The 18,502-nt window shown below is 37.5% G+C and overlaps 1 protein-coding gene across 1 annotated transcript; it reads left to right on the top strand.

The window, feature by feature from the left end:
• Nucleotides 1-779: 779 nt before the first annotated feature.
• On the top strand, nucleotides 780-1,766 carry LOC145111494 (secreted RxLR effector protein 161-like). The gene is made up of 2 exons (XM_079047760.1): nucleotides 780-928; nucleotides 1,403-1,766. The coding sequence occupies exons 1-2, from the start codon at nucleotides 780-782 to the stop codon at nucleotides 1,764-1,766; spliced, it is 513 nt and encodes a 170-aa protein (XP_078903886.1).
• Nucleotides 1,767-18,502: the final 16,736 nt, after the last annotated feature.

Here is an 18,502-nt window from a genome sequence, read left to right as displayed (position 1 = left end):
AACAATCAGGATGATGAATTAATCAAGATTGTTAACGAAGCTACTGAAGATATAAAGATTCCTCTTGAGCAACTAATTCTGAATGAACCTTAGCCAAAACCTTTTGATGCTCCAATCCAGGCAGACAGTTCCACTCCAATCTTAAATATAGACATTCCTCTCCAGGGGAGAATCCAATTTCGAATGACGGGTCACATGCGAACTTCCAGGGGGAGAATAATGAAAATAATGACTCGGATGCACAATCGGAATTTGAAGAAGTTTTTGCTGAAATTGATCCAACCTATGATCCGAACTATCCTCCAATGACAAAATGGACCAAAGATCGTCCTCCATATCAAGTGATCGGAGATTCTTCATCTGGAGTTCTTACTCATGCTCAACAAAAAGCAAAGCAAACTGCATTATTTTCTAAAATGGAATTTTGCATGTTTATCTCCTTTATTTTGAAAATTGAGCCTAAAACTGTTAAAGTTGCTCTTGATCATATAGATTAGGTTCAAGCTATGCAGGAAGAACTGAATGAGTTTGATCATAACAATGTATGGTGATTGGTTCCTACTCCGTAAGATGCGTCTGTGGTTGGTATGAAATGGGTATTCCGAAATAAAATGGACAAAGAAGGGAACGTCATTTGCAATAAGGCTCGATCAGTTGTTAAAGGCTATTGTCAAGAAGAATGAATCGATTATGATGAGATGTTCGCACATGGGGCTAGACATGAATCATTTCACATTTTTCTCGCGTATGCTGCTCACAAAAACTGTGATGTCTATCGAATGGATGCGAATTGTGCGTTTCTGAATGGAGAACTTGAAGAAACAGTCTACGCCGAACAACCACCAGGTTTTGTGAATGAAAATTTTCCGAATCATTATTACATTCTAGATAAAGCAGTGTATGGGCTTAAACAAGCTTCGAGGGCATGGTATGAAACTCTGACTCATTTTCTTAATCAATCAAAATTCAAACAAGGTTCTGTTCATCCTACCTTCTTTCGGAAGAAGGAGGTTAACCATTTAATGATAGTGTAGATTTATGTTGATGACATTATTTTCGGATCAACTAATCCCAACTTAACTGCAGAATTCCAGAAATTAATGGAAACTAAATTTGAAATGAGTTCTATGGGTAAAATTAACTTTTTTCTTGGCTTAAATATAAGACAAAGTTCACAAGGTATATTCATCAATCAAGAAGCCTCCACAAAAACATTACTAGCTAAATTCAGAATGGTGGGTGATTCAAACGACAAAGTCCCTATGGCGTTCGGAATGAAACTCACACCTTCTCTTGATAAACCAACAACAAATACTACCTTATATCATCAGATGATCGGATCCCTATTGTATCTGACATCTAGTTGTCTTGAAATTATGTTTGATGTTTGTTATTGTGCTAGGTTGCAAGCGAATCCTAGAGAACCACACATGTTGGTAGTTAAGAACATACTCCGGTATTTGAAGAGAACCACTTCTCTTGGTCTATGGTATCCCTCTAATTCAAGATTTTTTTTGCAAGCTTACTCCAATGTTGTCTTAGGGGGTTGTGGTCTTGATCGGAAAAGTACATTTGGTGGATTTCATTTTCTGGATGGCAAGCTTGTTTGTTGGCAATCTAAGAAGCAGGCATGTGTCTACTTATCTACAGCTAAAGCAAAATACATCGCAGCAGCATCATGCACCTCCCAAGTATTGTGGATTCAGAACCAGCGAAGAGATTATGTAATCAATATCAAGCGAATTCCCTTGTATTGTGATACCTAAAGCGGTATAAGAATTTTCCACAATCCAGTGCAACACTCCAAGACAAAGCATATAGCACTGAGATACCACTTCGTAATGATCATTGTTCGAAAGTTACTATTCATATTCCGAATGGTTCCAAGCTTCGGAATGGTTCGAAATCCACCGTTCATATTCCGACTTGTTCCGAGCTTCGGAATGGTTTAGAATTCTCTGTTTACTTCCGCATTGCTCCGATCTTCAGAATGGTTCAAAAGTTTATGAAGTTACTGTTTAATTTCGTTATTTTTAGAAAAAGAAAATCCCAAAAAATATTTTATTTGTTTCAGTATTTTTCCTTTTCAAAAATTCAAAAATATTAAAAATATTGTCTTCTTTCTAGTGTTTTCAAAATTCAAAAACATCAAAAATATTTTTGTTTCTAAATTTTTTTCTGAATTTAAGTCAGCAAAAAGCAATTGACGGCCGACTTAATCACATCTTTCTACCATATTTCATTACAACTATCATGTAGCTTCCTTGACTATTAGAACAAAACCACTTTTAGTATAGGGCTACAAAACTCTAGTTAATGATCGTAAAATTATTGTTAACATAGTTTTCGTGAAACTCCCAGCCATTCAACTACCAATCTTAATTCTTTATTATAACCCTTAGGACTCTCAGATTTTACCACTGAAGTTTAGGTTATAAAACTTATATGTTTATGATATTGAAATTGTTATTACCATGATTTTGAGTGAAACCTAAAAATATGAGATACCATCTCTGAATTAACGGTTAACAGTTCATTGTTCTAGATTGTTACCAAAATGAATTGATGGTGAAAAAATCATTGTTCTAGTTACATTACCAATTGAATTGATGAATAAAACCTGTTGGTTTGTACCTTTGTGTGTTTGAAATCTCATCTTTTATTTTTGAGTGATCTTAATGAAATCCTCTAAACCTATGAATATCTCAAGAATATCTCAAGCCTACTTGTTTTTATGGCTACACTGGTCCAACAAGTACTTCTTTCAGATCTTCATACTTATGTTAAGTTTCGGAATTTGGTTGAAGCTGAAACCACTCATAAAAGCCTTAAGAAAAGAATCCTTTCGCAGTTTCTCAACAAACCGATGATCGTAATTCTACGGGAAACCACACAAGCACTTCCGAGTCTCTCATGACTCAGAAGGAAGAGATTGTTTCCCGGAATCAATAAGCCTTTCATATCAACATTGCTTTATATCATAGAGTCCCACTTATGATTTGCTTTATTTCTTTTTCTTTGGCACACTCTTGCACTAAAATCCTTGTGATTTTACCAAGTATGGTTTCAATTCTGAATGGACGTTTATAGAGCCGGAAGGTAGAATGACAATTCCGAAAAGAGTAGTTCAGAATAAGGTAAACCCGAAACGTCTATTTCATGATGTTTGGATAACTTCAAATCTTGGGGCGATTTTTGAATTTTCCTAACACCGCGTGGTTCTTGTAACGGTTTCTGAAAGTCATTGATTAGCTGGCATAATTTTATTGGCTGATTTCTCGGAGTGCACAAATATTAAATGGCGGTTTCTCTCAGCACTCATCATACACCTTATAAAAGGGGTTTTCAAACGGTGTACTTTCTCTCACCACAAACACTACTCTCAAAGTCTCAAAGCAAAAACCTTCTCGCTCTCTACTGTTCATCGTCTCTCTCACAACATCAATGGCAGGTTCATCTGAAAACGTCTCATTCGCCGACCAGTCTGCCTCTGTCATCATGCTCTTTGTCAAACCCAACTAGAATATGATCATCGACCTTGATACCTCACACTACAATGAATTGATTAGGCCTATGATTGACTATCTCAAGTTCTCGCCACTAATGAAGGCGTTAATCATGGAGAAAACAATTCCTATTGTTCATCTCTCCAAAGCATTCTCCACTGTAATTTACAATATGTCAGATGATGTTATCAACTTTGATGTTGCAACCCACAAAACGTCGATGTCTAAGCCCCACTTCTGCAAACTTCTAGGTTTCACAACGTCAGAGGTCAGTGTCGACCCTGAATCGATTCCAGCTAACTCCATGATAGAGATGTTCTACCAGATGGGGTACACTAGTGACATCTTATTGCTTTCCAAGTTTAGGAAGGCTTTCTTACCCCCGATGTGGAATGGGTTATTTACATACTGTTCAAGAGCCTGTCAGAGAGGGTTTATGGGTATAACAGTGCAAGCAAGATGTACTACACTCTATTCTACGGCTTATACCACGACATCAATCTTTCCTATAGGGCAGTTCTTTGGACTCAACTGGTTCAGAGCACAAGTTCCTCTACTTTCCATAAAGAAGTCTTGTGTGTCCACTTCTGGTCAATAGTGGTCAATCAAGCCTTTGGTCATTTCAAAGTCTCTCTGATGAAAGATTCCTTAATGGTAGAGATTCTGACACTCCAAACGTATACATTTGTGATGTCTGATCCTAGAAACTTTGATTTTGTTGGTTCAATTCTTGTTGAAATGTTGGAAAAGGTTCCACTTGACAATGCCATTGTAAGGGAGTATCAGAAGTTATCCTCTGCTGGTGTTCGACCAATGCCCGCTGAACTGAGGAAGTTGATTGATGAAAGTAACAAACCAAAGCATGATGGTAAAAGGAAGGCTAAGGTTGGTCCTTCCTAAAGCGTCAGAGTTCCGTAGAAAACAAAGAAGCTAACAAAGAAACCGAGATCTCCGTCTCTGGTATTTCAAGAAGAATCGGAAGAAAGAATTGTTACCGAAGTTCAAGACGACGATGCACTCCGGCATAAGGAAGAGGATACAACTGCAACTTCTTAACCCACCCCTACAGAGAGTATTCTGAAGGGATCTTTTCCATTGTCTTCCTTTGTTCCAAATTCAGATATTTTTGACAACTTTTTCAAAGTACCTCTTTTGAACCTCACTACTACTCCACCACCACTGCCTATTATTCCTCCAACCTTACCAATGAAAACCTCACCAATCACCTCCACAATTCTGATCTCATTGATCCCTTCACTCCCACAAACAAGTACTATTGCGACTTCTCTTCCTCAGGTCTCAATTCCTCCTTCTTCACCCATATTTTCCGACTCCACGAATCCCACAACCACAACTGTCTCAACTCCACCGAAAGTCTCTGTAATCAATCCTGTTTCGGAGGATAAACAAACATTAAGAATCCATGTCAACATATCTAATACGAGGGCAAATGCCAATATCGGTGTGAATTTCAAACCAGGCACATCAGCTGCTTCTCTTTTCAATGAGGATGAACATATATTGTTCGGAGATGAACAAGAACCTATCGAGGACTTTGTTTTTTAGCCCTTTAACCTTAACATCAACAATGATGAAGACAAAGCTCCCATGAAAAAGGGACAGTTCAAGCAGTTAACAAAAAATCTTGATTCACTCATAGATCAATCTCAAGCCTTTTCGACTTCTTAGTGGGTAAATCTTCTAAATACTCATTGTTGAGGGAAAAAGTTGAACAAACGTTAGTACGAGATAATATGTTGCAGAATTAAAGTTAATCTCAGTGGTTCTTGTTAGCTCAACAATAACAATAGTTAGATTGTAGAAATGTAAGAAAATAAATAGCAACAAGTTTATATCAATAAGCTAATAAACAAGTAGACACGAGGTTGAATCGTAAAAAGGTTTGCATGCAAACACAAGTTAGTATAAGATGAACAACACGAGTGAAGAGGAACTCGGTTAAGTATCAGTTAAGATAACTTAAGATATAGAGATGAACAATCTGATATTGATAGACATTCAGTGATCGATTGATTGATAAATTGGTAATTGGTAAGGATTACATGAAGTGGGAAGCTCTGTTTATAGAGTCCCAAAAGTTACATCAAAAGAGTAAAATAATCTAAAAGTAGCTAACTACAGTGACCATGAATGGTTCACCGGATCATACACGAAATACAAGAAATGTTAGTAAAGTAACTTAAACTATCTTCATGCATAACTTCACTCTGCGGTTCAACTTCAGGTCTGCGGTTCACAACAGATAAAAACAGTCTCCAGTAGTAACTTCTACACGGTATCATCAAGTGCAAAAGTCTGCGGTTCCCTTTTAGTTGAAAATGGTCACTTTTTGTTTCAAGAATTTCCCCCAAAGTGACCTCTCAACTATTTTCTTCACTTGTTCATTTTTAGCAACTTGATGATAATCCAACAAAACTTTCTAACTTCAAACAACCACTAGATTCTTCATGTAATCTCGAACTTAACCTCATCATTCGTGTGATTTGATCTTTACATCGAGGCCATGTTGACATCTATTTTCCTTTTTGTTAGTCGATGGATTGTGGTTATAGGAATGAAGTACTTAGGACCATCTTGATCTTTCCTGTACACGAATCCTAGCTCAGGGTAGCTTGTTGCACCAAGGGACATTTCTTGGAATCCTTCAGTTAAGTTTGGTACATGATCGAAAGTAGGAAAAGCATACTTGTTGGAAAGAACATGATGAATTTCAACATCAATTTTGCCAAATGTACATACCAAGGCCTTCAAAAATTCACAAACCCTTTCGAAAGCAATGTTCATCTTGGGAAATTTTTCAGCCTTAAGCTGAAACACCCAAGCTATCAAAAATAATTCTTCGGGGTTCATGTACATAAAATCAGCTTGGGATCTGACATACTCTTTCTCCTCTTCGGGTCAAGGTGTATTGGAAAAATTCACTTTTCATGAATTTTCTAACTTTGTAATTCTTCACCCCGTCTGGTCTATTGTTGGACCAGATATTCTCAAAATTAGAACCGTGTTTAGCATGAAAGAGGTTCAACCGTTCAAACTCCAGGGGGAGTCTTCTGTCATTAGGAATGTTGAGATCAAGCGATTGAAAGACTGGGAAATACTTGGAGTTTGGAGAAACTGGAATATCCGAATAGCCATCTTATGGTGGTTCTGCATATGTGAGATGAGGAATGTAATTAGCATCCATAAGTCTACGGGTTGGGTTTACCCATGAATTGATCAGGCTTTCGTCAAATATAGTGTCAAACCCTTGTTCGTTCCATATCTGTTCTGCAAACTTGGCGGCCCTCCAGTCACTTTTCTTTTATGATGTAGGAGAATAGTCATCAGTACGGTCAGATGACATTTCTTCTTGTACGTTCTTGAGATGAGGAGGAGTTTGTTGAGGTAAGCCCTGAGGAGTTGGAATTTGAGGAGATGATCGTGGAGTTAGTTCTTTGTTGAACTCTGCGGTTGGAGGTTGGTTCCGAGGAGGAGTTTGTTCTCTGCGGTGCACTGGATAAGGTGGATCCTGAGGAGGAGTGATAGAGTGATTATCTGATTGATTTTGATTTCCTTGTTCACTTACCCCTTTTGAGGAAGCAGGCTCCATCTGCTACTCAAACCAGTGTTTCAATTCATCAATCTTCTAAAATGTTGCATCAAAATAAGTTTTCATTTGAGCACACACTTGTTGGTTGTTGGGGATCTCATGATTGAAAACGTGCTGATAAATCTCCTTTGTGAGGCGGAGAATTTCATGAATACTTTGTTTAGTAGTGAGTGATCTTCTCAATCCCTTGATTGTATCTTGGAGTACCGGAAACCTTGATTCATATGCGGTATGAGTTTCATCGACAAGCTGCTTGGAGTTGCTTGCTTAGGTTTGAAGGGTTTGTTGGTGATCGGCTTTTAATTCTTTCACTTCCTTGATGAAGTCTTCAGCCTTGGAGATGAATTCCTTGTGGTATGCAGTCATTCGATTTTCGAGATCCCTGATACCCATTTTGACCTGTAAAACAACCCTCTCTGCTGTCATTCTTTCTCTTGTCTCCAAGATCTCAACACGATCAATGAGTAATTGTATGGTTGAAGTTTCAGCGCTCTGCGGTGTCTTGGAGGAGACTGTAGCTAAGATTTTATCAACTTTGGCTTGTAGGTTGAGGAATTCTTTTCTAGAAACTATTATCTTCTTTTTCTTCTTTTTCTTGGGCTTTGAAGTGGAATACTGAGATCCACTTGATTCTTCATCATTGATAACCATAATGAAATCGTCGGAAGGAGGAGGCTGTTGAACATCTTCACGACTATCATCATCAAGACCAAACATTAGGGTAGAGTTGATCTCGATTGCGGTACCATCGTCGTTAGAATCATGAGCTTCTTCATTTGGAGGAGGCTTGGAGGTACCAACAACATTCTCCATATCTTGAATCTTCTGGATATTGTTGTCCATCTCTAACATCCACTGTTGAATGGTGAGAATGTCATGTACTGTTTTGGCGTTGTTGAATGTGGTGGCCCAATATTTTGCCACCAGGAGAAGAGATTCCTCCATTTTTGTTGTTGCTGCACCTGTAGAGTTTTTCTTGGCTGCAAGGCCCTTTTAAAGGCTTCAATTTTTCTTATCCCAGACTCAGTTGTTGGTCGGTATCGATACCATGAATTGTCAGATGCATATCCTGTAACACCAGTCAAATTTAGATGAAAAATAAATTGATCAATAATCGTAATTGGGATGAACAGAGTGGTAGAGATTGTAACAAGGTTTCCACAAATATAAAGAACATTGAAATCCGAGTTATAACGAAGAAGTTATGACCAATCGAAGATCCGCGACAAAACCGGCAAAACAGTGTTCAGTGTAAAATGTAAATTTTCGATAAAAGGCTTTCTAGCCTTAACAATCTAAATGAAAGTTGTAGAATATGTTAAACCGAGAACTTTCATAAAAAGAACGTAAAAATCTGACTTCGTATGTGGAAGTTATGATTTTTCTAAGTTTCGGTTTAGCAGTAGACAGCTAAAAATTCGAAATATAAATCGATCGATATTTAGCCGACACAACTTAAAAAAGAGTTGAAGGTCTCGTCAAAAGTAGTTCAACGGTAAAAAGACAGACGAAAACGGACGTCGGATGAAGAAGTTATGAATTTTTAACGAATTTTCCTGTCCCGGTATGTTAAAAATAATAATATTAAAAATAAATTCAAAATTAGCCAACGAAGTCTAAACAAAAGTCGTACAGAATAATTTTACCTACACGCGCATGTAAAGAACATCGCAAACGGAGCTCGTATGCGAAAGTTATGAATTTCGCAAGTTTTGGGCACAAAAATCGAGAAATGTTGAAAACCGGGAAAATTCGCATGGTCACCCGTCGGCCACGTCACCTCGCATGCGAGGCTTCTCCGTGTCACCACGTGGTCACTGCTGATTGGACCGAAGTTGCTCGTGGCACCTCCTGATTGGACCGAAGTTCGGTCTACTCCTGATCCGACACGCGCCTCGCACCGTGGCTGCTTCCGAACTACGGCCTCGTGGCATGCGCTGCTGATGACGCGTGGCTGCTGACTCCTCCTCCCCCTCGCCACCTGTCCGAACACGCGGAAGTTTCTCCCAGCTTCAATTCCGAGGCTTCGGCCTATATAAGGCATGCGAGACTCTCTGGATATTTCACCTTTTTCACCCCATTTTTCATCCTTTTTCACTTCTTTCACCTCCCCAAACTTCCTTACAACCCCCCAAAGCCCCGGTATCATATCTAAAACCCGAAACAAGCCCCGAAGCCCCGAAATTCTCGAGAAGCTAACCTCTTTAAAATCGAAGTGCTGCCCGGGTAAAGCCTGGTTTTTACTCAAGAACTCGCGGTTTCTTCGAGAAAGATCATCTATAGAAACGAAACGCTGCCCAAATCACCACTTATCAAGTGAGTTCATACCCCTATAATTTACCTTTTTAATGGTTTTTAAATGCTTTTTAGGGGGGGTATACAAGTTGAACACAGTCTAAATTGTGTTAATAATTGTATGTTATAATAATCACACAAAGGATTTCCTTATGCTTTTAAGGATTTCCAAATACTTCTAAAATGACTTAAAGCCATGTTAAATCTTTAAAGTCATGTGAACTCATTTATTACTGTTGAATTCTTTGAAAAAGGTTTTATAAACTATTTCAAATTATAATTATCAATATCATATTCATATATGTATAAGTATATAAGTAAAACTTAAAGGGGCTGAGGACTAAAGAGTTGCCTTATCTCCTTTTCCTTATTTGGATGTGGATTTGAGGTGAGGTTAATTGTCCGAAGGTCGTTTCCTTCTTAATTATATACATTATACATATGGGAATATAAAAGGTTACTTCAGTTGGTATCATTACCTTTGTATCATGCTGAGCAAAGAGGTACGTTCAGGAGAGAGCATGCTAATCATGTAGAACGTATAAATTACAATAGGTATAATTTATGATTCAAAACTAAATATACAAGTATGATTCACGATTGTATACTTTTTATTCCAAGGAAATTACTACCAATTCATTTATCTATACCAGGATATGTATAATACTTTTAGTATATGGATAATATATTAAAGAAGTAATAAAACATCATACCGGGTTTGCATTAACAAGGGTACAAATACAACATAAAGAACCTTTAGTGGTTAATTCTATAATTCCTTAGTTTTTACATCAGAGTTATGTATAAGTAATATCCGATTGACAGTGAAATGTGTGACTTCCACCTTACTTCATGTTCCTTGTTTAGTTGTGGGCTTAGGGCAGATACACCCATTTAACCGTCCATTCGATATTAGGTTATATATAACTAGTATAAACTAAGTAATTGTTGAGGGAACTAATGAGGTTATCATTTTATCACATTAGGAAATATAGGATTTCCTCGGGGAACCAGCGAACTTTTCCAAAAGAACTTAGAGTATACTTTATAGAACTAAAATGCTTATGAACTCACCAGCTTAAATGCTGATCTACTCTTTCAAAATAACTTGTATTCTCAGGAATCCAATAGACAGGTACACTCCAGAAGCTTTTGAGAAGACTACCTAGTACCGTACTACGACTCTTGTCTTCTACTGTATCTACTTTGGTGTTTGAATATGTAATGTTTAAACACTTTTGTAAAACTTATACTTATTAATGAAATGGTTGTTTGTACTTTGATTACTATATTGCATGTGTTGTGATACTTACATGAAGTCCTCCGCCCCGGAACGTTTCCGTCGTTCTGGTTTGGGGGTGTGACAGATTGTTATCAGAGCAGTGTTTATAGTGAACTCAGTATATCAGTCATAAAAGATATACAACTATCAACCCATTAGGATAAAAACACTCTGACCAAGAGTTATACTTTAAAAATATAACAATATTTTATAAAAGTATAAGTACATGCAGAATATATATACTAGAAGGAGTATCACAAGAAGAACAAAACAAAAGTATTTGGATGTTGGACATTACAGTTAAACTCGGACAGTTATGTAATCATATCTGGGATCAATATAGCCTGATCAACTATATTCATTTGAGATATGACCAACATGTGTTTGGGAGTGATTGTAGTGTTGCAACAATTCTAATACCTACCTAGGTACCAGAAAAATTCTAGAACCAAACATAAAGGTTAAAATACTATAGGGGTATTTTAGGATGCTATAACAAGAAAGCTGAAAACTTATCAACTTCTTATATCTAGAAGTCCAAGAATCAAACTTATATTTAAAATACCATGGAAGTATTTTAGATACCATAAATAACTTTGGGGAAATGTTAAAAAGATCTTTTCTGGTAAGTCTATAATTACTAAGTGGATACATTAAGGTTATATATAGTTGAGATTTTATAGACTTAGAATATGTGATTTTCACTCTACTTCCTTTTCATTGTTTGTATGTGGTTTTAGAGTAGGATTACTTATTCGAATGTCTACTTGATCTAGATTATATATAATCGGTACACACCATGTGATTATAGAAGGACCAGAAAGGATCACCTTTGTAAAAATTTAAATTTTCTCATAGATTCTTTAGACATTCCCATTCTCGTATAAACCCCTTAGATAGATGTAGCCACTCCAGCAATCAATAGAAGAGTCAAGGAGGATCCAACAGAATTTCATTAGGAGAATTCTGAGAAAGAAACAGATGAGAAGTAAAGAAACTATAGAAATCATTTAGTACCCTTACCCTATTAAGGACACCAATGAGAGATTCGCATGAACTTCTGAGATTCAAAATCTTCATTACGAAGTAATGGGGATCAGTGTCAGAATCGGAAGTAAGACAGCCCAGGAATTCAATATACCTAGGGAGGAGAAGGACCCCATAGATACCAGGAGAGAACAAATCATTACCGCCCAGAATAGAACAAAGAATAGAGGAAAACCACATGTGATTCATGTGAAGTGTTTGAGCGCCTTTTCATCTATGTAATAACTAGTAAATCGATTCAACCTAGTGAGTTAGTATTTACATTACTCACATTAGGTTTTGAGCTTATCGTCTTTCCCTGACACAACTAATAACAATAAATAGGATCACGAAATCTCAATTGATAGTGATTACTTCTCAAATTCATAAGTCTATTTTATGTATACTTTATTATGAATTGTTTTCAAATCATTTCGAAAGTTGGAAAACGATATCCACCAATCGAAGGTAACTTAGTTCGGATGACACTCGGTTCATAACCATTCTAGAAACTTATTTTTTCTCCTTACCAGGACTGCATCATAGGGATGCAGGTCGAATCATTGAGAGCAGTATAACAAAACGAAAGATTTATATGTAGATACAAATGATTAGAATACATCTAGAGCCAACGATAGTCGCTCACGAGCTCATTTTCTTATCATGTAATAAAATCATGCCTCCGAAGAAACGTAACCAACCCACCAGCAAAACACCAATCCTTCAAATAGATTCGGCTACGTTTCAAGCTGCAGTCACAGCAGCTGTAGCAGTTGTCATGGCACACCTTAATGCTAACAACGCAAATGTTAGTGGTAATCCTATTGACAATCCCGATCGTGGTGATAACCAAGTACATCAATGAGTACCTATTTGTAAGGACACTTCGAACCTTAACCCTAATATCCTGAAATGAAAGTTCAAGAACAAGAAAGAGGGTTGTTCAACTCAAGAACCTAACAGAGGGCAACGAACTGGGGCAGTCAATACCCCCATCAGCCCTGTTATTCCAGCACCGACCACACCATACTTAGGAAACCTCCCACACTGCAGCAAGTGCAACTACCATCATCATGGAGTTTGCCGAGAGCTGCATTGCAATAGATGCAACCTCAACGGGCACACCACCTGCATCTGTAGAACTCCGGTTGAGTTCCTCACTTCAGCTACCAATGTTGGAACCATTCCAATATGTCACCTTTGTGGTTAAATAGGACATTACAAGAGGGATTGTCCAACATAGAATAATGACGGGGCAGCAGGAGGAGTTTGACCCCAATGCATGGGAAGGCATCAAAGAACCCTGCTATATTTTTGGTACGCTTCCAAACCCCAATAATTATCAATAATTATGATTACTCTCCCGTTAAAATTAAATCACAGCATTCATATAAAATTTGAAACCCTAACAGGTAAGCTATGATGACTTAGTATATACATAAGGGTCATTTATAATTAAGATTTGTAGACTTAGAGTGAGTAATCCCCCCTCATTTCATGTTCCTTGTTTGGTTGTGGATTTAAGGCAGAGTTGCTCAGTCAAAGGTCTTACCAATCTTAATTATACATGACTTGTATACACCAAGCGATTATAGAGAGACCTAGTAAGGATCATTTCATGAAAGTTCATAATTTCAAATTATCAGAACCCTTATATTGGTAGTACCCGCCAATTTCGAATCAAAAAGGGGATTCATAACAGTAATAACAAAATAAAACCGGAAGCGCTGAAAACTTAGGTAAATAGGATAGTTCACTATCCTAAGTAATCATTTCCCCCAGAACGAGTTAATATCTATTTCATTGAGAAAATTCTGACATCCTCATTCGACATGGTTTGGACTGGCCCTTACCATGTGAAAATTCTTATGCTGTGTAAGAGAACTTTTTCCTTAATCAGTCGTAAGATGAAATTCTTCCGATCCATAACGCAAACCCTTAGGTTGTCTCTCATTTCAAAACTTCATAAGTACCCATGCGAAGGGTACCATGCCCTTCTAGCCTACTCAGTATACAAGAAACTTCAAACGAAAAGCACCGAAGTACCCCAATAGATCTCATAGGAAAATCATTGTACCGCAGGTCAAGTTCAAGAATAGAGACTAAGAACTCATTAGGTTAATCTATCGCTGCTAAGTGTATACACATGAGTGGTATATAATTTAGACTTAACAAGATTCAGGATGTGTAATTCTACCCTATCTCCTGTTCCTTGTTTGGTTGTGGACCTGGGGCAGAGTCACCCATCCGAACGTTTTGTGAAATCTAAATTATATACGACTTGTATACACGAGGTGATGGTGGATGAGCCAAGTATGAGTCTTATCAATAACTTTGAAGCAAAAGCCGCATGCTTACTACAACAACCGGAGATACCTGAGTGGAAGTGGTAGCGGATTACAATGGGCTTTATAATCAAGTTACCAAGGCAACAGGTGGACTTGATGCCATTTTGGGTGATCATCGACAGATTAGCCAAGTCCGCGCACTTCCTACAATTTTGAGGAAACATGCAAATAGAGAAGATAACTAGAACGTGTGTTAGAGAGATTGGTCAGAGTGCACGGTGTTCCAATATCTTTTATCTCCGTTGAGATAATAGAATCATATCCCACTTCAGGCAGTCACTTCAAAAATCTCTGGGAACTAGAATAGTCATGAGCCTATGTGATCGACTTTGGTAAAGCATGGGATACCCATTTACCAATTAGTTGAGTCCTTTACCATGCTAGCATCTAAGTTGCTCCATTCGAAACCTTCTGTGGTCGCAAGTGCAGAACCTATCTGCACTGGACTAAATTAAGTGACACGCAACTAGCTAGAGGTTCAATTTCCACACAACACCTTCGTTGGTCTGGAATGCATCCGAGAAACTGCCGAAAAGAAAATACGAATTAGGAAGCGACATAAAGCTTCCAGAGTTAATCAGAGAAGATACGGCTTCAATAAAAGAAAACCCTTGGAATTCCATGTTGGTGAGCTTGTCATATGAAAGTCTCACCCTGGAAGGGCAAGATACGCTTGAGAAGGCGTGGATTACTAAATCCAAGGTACATAGGACCATTCGATATTCTTACTAGAATCGGTCTTGTAGCTTATAAACTTAAACTACCACAAAAGCTTAAAAACATTCATCCTACCTTTCACATATCTAATCTAAAGAGGTGTCTATCTGATGAAACACTTGTTATTTCACTCGATGAAATCAAGTTAAATAAAAGTCTACACTTTGTAGATGAACCAATAGAAATCATGGATATGGAAATCAAAAGAACCAAGCAAAGTCTTATCCCGATAGTGAAGGTACGCTGGATTGCAAACCGGGGACCTGAATTCCCTTGGGAAAGGGAAGATTAGATGAAACGAAAATATCCACTTCTTTTCCCTAGTCCATGAGTATTACTTTAGACTTAATTTCGGGACGAAATTCCCTCTAACAGGGGGATAATGTAACACCAGTCAAATTTAGGTCAAAAATAAATTGACCAATAATCGTAATTGGGATGAACAAAGTGGTAGAGATTGTAACAAGGTTTCCAAAAATATGAAGAACACTGAAATCCGAGTTATAACGAAGAAGTTATGACCAATCGAATATCCGCGACAAAACCGGCAAAACACTGTTTAGTGTAAAATGTGAATTTTCGATAAAAGGCTTTTTAGCCTTAACAATCTAAATGAAAGTTATAGAATATGTTAAACCGAAACTTTCATAAAAATAACGTAAAAATCTGACTTCGTATGAGGAAGTTATGATTTTTCTAAGTTTCGGTTTAGCAGTAGACAACTAAAAATTTGAAATAAAAATCGATCGATATTTAGCCGACACAACTTAAACAAGAATCGAAGGTCTCGTCAAAAGTAGTTCAACGGTAAAAAGACAGACGAAAACGGACGTCGGATGAAGAAGTTATGAATTTTTAACGAATTTTTATGTCCCAGTCTGTTAAAAATAATAATATTATAAATAAATTCAAAATTAGCCGACGAAGTCTAAACAAAAGTCGTAGAGTATAATTTTACCTACGCGTTCATATAAAGAACGTCGAAAACGGAGCTAGTATGCGAAAGTTATGAGTTTTGCAAGTTTTGGCCACATAAATCGAGAAATGTTGAAAACGGGGAAAATTCGCATGGTCACCCTTCGACCACGTCACCTCGCATGCGAGGCTTCCCCGTTTCACCACGTGTTCGCTGCCGATTGGACCAAAGTTGCTCGTGGGACCTCCTGATTGGACCGAAGTTAGGTCCAGTCCTGATCCGACACGCGCCTCACACCATGGCTGCTTCCGAACTTCGGCCTCGTGGCCTTCGCTGCTGATGACGCATGGCTGCTGACTCCTCCTCCCCCTCGCCACCTATCCGAACACGCGGCAGTTTCTCCCAGCTTCGATTCCGAGGCTTCGGCCTATATAAGGAATGCGAGACTCTCCGGATATTTCACCTTTTTCCCCCCATTTTTCATCTTTTTTCACTTCTTTCACCTCCCCAAACTTCCTTACAACCCCCCAAAGCCTCAGTAACATATCTAAAACCCGAAGCAAGCCCCGAAGCCCAAAAATTATCGAGAAGCTAACCTCTTTCCAGTCGAAGTGCTGCCCGCGTAATGCCCGGTTTTTACTCAAGAACTCGCGGTTTCTTCGAGAAAGATCATCTATAGAAACGAAACGCTGCCCAAATCACCACTTATCAAGTGAGTTCATCCCCTATAATTTACATTTTTAATGGTTTTTATATGCTTTTTAGGGGGGAATACAAGTTGAACACAGTATAAATTGTGTTAATAATTGTATGTTATAATAATCACACAAAGGATTTCCTTATGCTTTTAAGGATTTCCAAATACATCCAAAATGACTTAAAGCCATGTTAAATCTTTAAAGTCATGTGAAGTCTTTTATTACTGTTAAATTCTTTGAAAAAGGTTTTATAAACTATTTCAAATTATAATTATCAATATGATATTCATATTTGTATAAGTATATAAATAAAACTTAAAGGGGCTGATGACTAAAGAGTTGCCTTATCTCCTTTTCCTTATTTGGATGTGGATTTGAGGTGAGGTTAATTGTGTGAAGGTGGTTTCCTTCTTAATTATATACATTATACATATGGGAATATAAAAGGTTACTTCAGTTGGTATCATTACCTTTATATCATGCTGAGCAAAGAGGTATATTCAGGAGTGAGCATGCTAATCACGTAGAACGTATAAATTATAATAGGTATAATTTATGATTCAAAACTAAATATACAAGTATGATTCATGATTGTATACTTTTTATTCCAAGGAAATTACTAACAATTCCTTTATCTATACCAGGATATGTATAATACTTTTAGTATATGGATAATATATTAAAGAAGTAATAAAACATCATACCGGATTTGCATTAACAAGGGTACAAATACAACGTACTAGGGTTAGCAATCACGGGGTAATAATACATCATACCGGGTTTGCATTAACAATGGTACAAACGTACCAGGGTTAGCAATCACGGGGTAATAATACATCGTAATCTCGTTGAAACAATAAATTTGTAAGACTCTTCATGGTGTACTTATCTAAGTACGACCTTAAGTCCTGACTTATTAACCAGAATCTCCTAGAGGGAGAGCGTGAATTTGTGCATATATCTATACGGGACTGACAATCCCGCACCTTCACTGTTTGCTACAGTTTGGCCGGCAGGCCTAGGGTGACAAATGTCATATCGTTTCCGAAGCCTGAAGAACGTCACATCAGGCACATCAGTCATATTAGTATGGTTAATAGAACTCACATCATGAAATCAAGTATGGAAAATATACTTGTACTTTTGATTTTGGAACGTTTAAAACCACAAATCAGAATTATGGATAATATAATATTTTCCAGGATTAATACCAATGTTATAATGTAGAACAGATATAACTAAGAATACATTTAAAAATGAAACAGTTTATGGGATTAAACTACTTTTACAAATGGAACGTTTTGATGGGGATTTAAAACTACTTATTAGATGGAACTTAGTCATTCACTCTCTTTAAACTAGTATAACATAAAGAACCTTTAGTGGTTAATTCTATAATTCCTTAGTTTTTACATCAGAGTTATATATAAGTAATATCCGATTGACAGTGAAATGTGTGACTTCCGCCTTACTTCCTGTTCCTTGTTTGGTTGTGGGCTTAGGGCAGATACACCCATTTAACTGTCCACTCGATATTAGGTTATATATAACTAGTATAAACTAAGTAATTGTAGAGGGAACTATTGAGGTTATCATTTTATCACATCAGGAAATATAGGATTTCCTGGGGGAACCAGCGAACTTTTCCAAAAGAACTTAGAGTATACTTTATAGAACTAAAATACTTATGAACTCACCAGCTTAAATTGTAACATCCGGAATTCCAGGTATCATATTTTAATTATTTAGTTTGTGTCAAGAAGAGGGACTCGACGAGTTGACTCCTAAATTCGTCGAGTAGGATCGGGATTGCTGACTGGATTTAATGAATGGACTTGACGAGTCGGTGAGTTGACTCACCGAGTCCGCGCTGTGGACAGAAACCCTAAATCCTCGGGCCTGTGCCCTATTTAAGGGATCTTATGGCCATCATTTGCGGCGACCTTCACCCTTGAGAGCACCAGAGAACCTGAGAGCATTGTGAGTGAGAAAAGAAGTCATTTTCTTCATTTCTATTGTGATTTTGCAAGAAAGAAGGAAGGAGGGCAAGCTAGGCAGATTGAGGAGCTCAGATCTACTACCATTTGATCAGACGAGGCTGCTA

Source organism: Lactuca virosa, chromosome 5, assembly GCF_052849685.1.
Source record: "Lactuca virosa cultivar CGN04683 chromosome 5, Lactuca_virosa_CGN04683_v6, whole genome shotgun sequence".
NCBI lineage: Eukaryota > Viridiplantae > Streptophyta > Magnoliopsida > Asterales > Asteraceae > Lactuca > Lactuca virosa.
The sequence above is the reverse complement of the archived record's forward strand: the minus strand, read 5'-3'. Positions and strand labels throughout refer to the sequence as shown.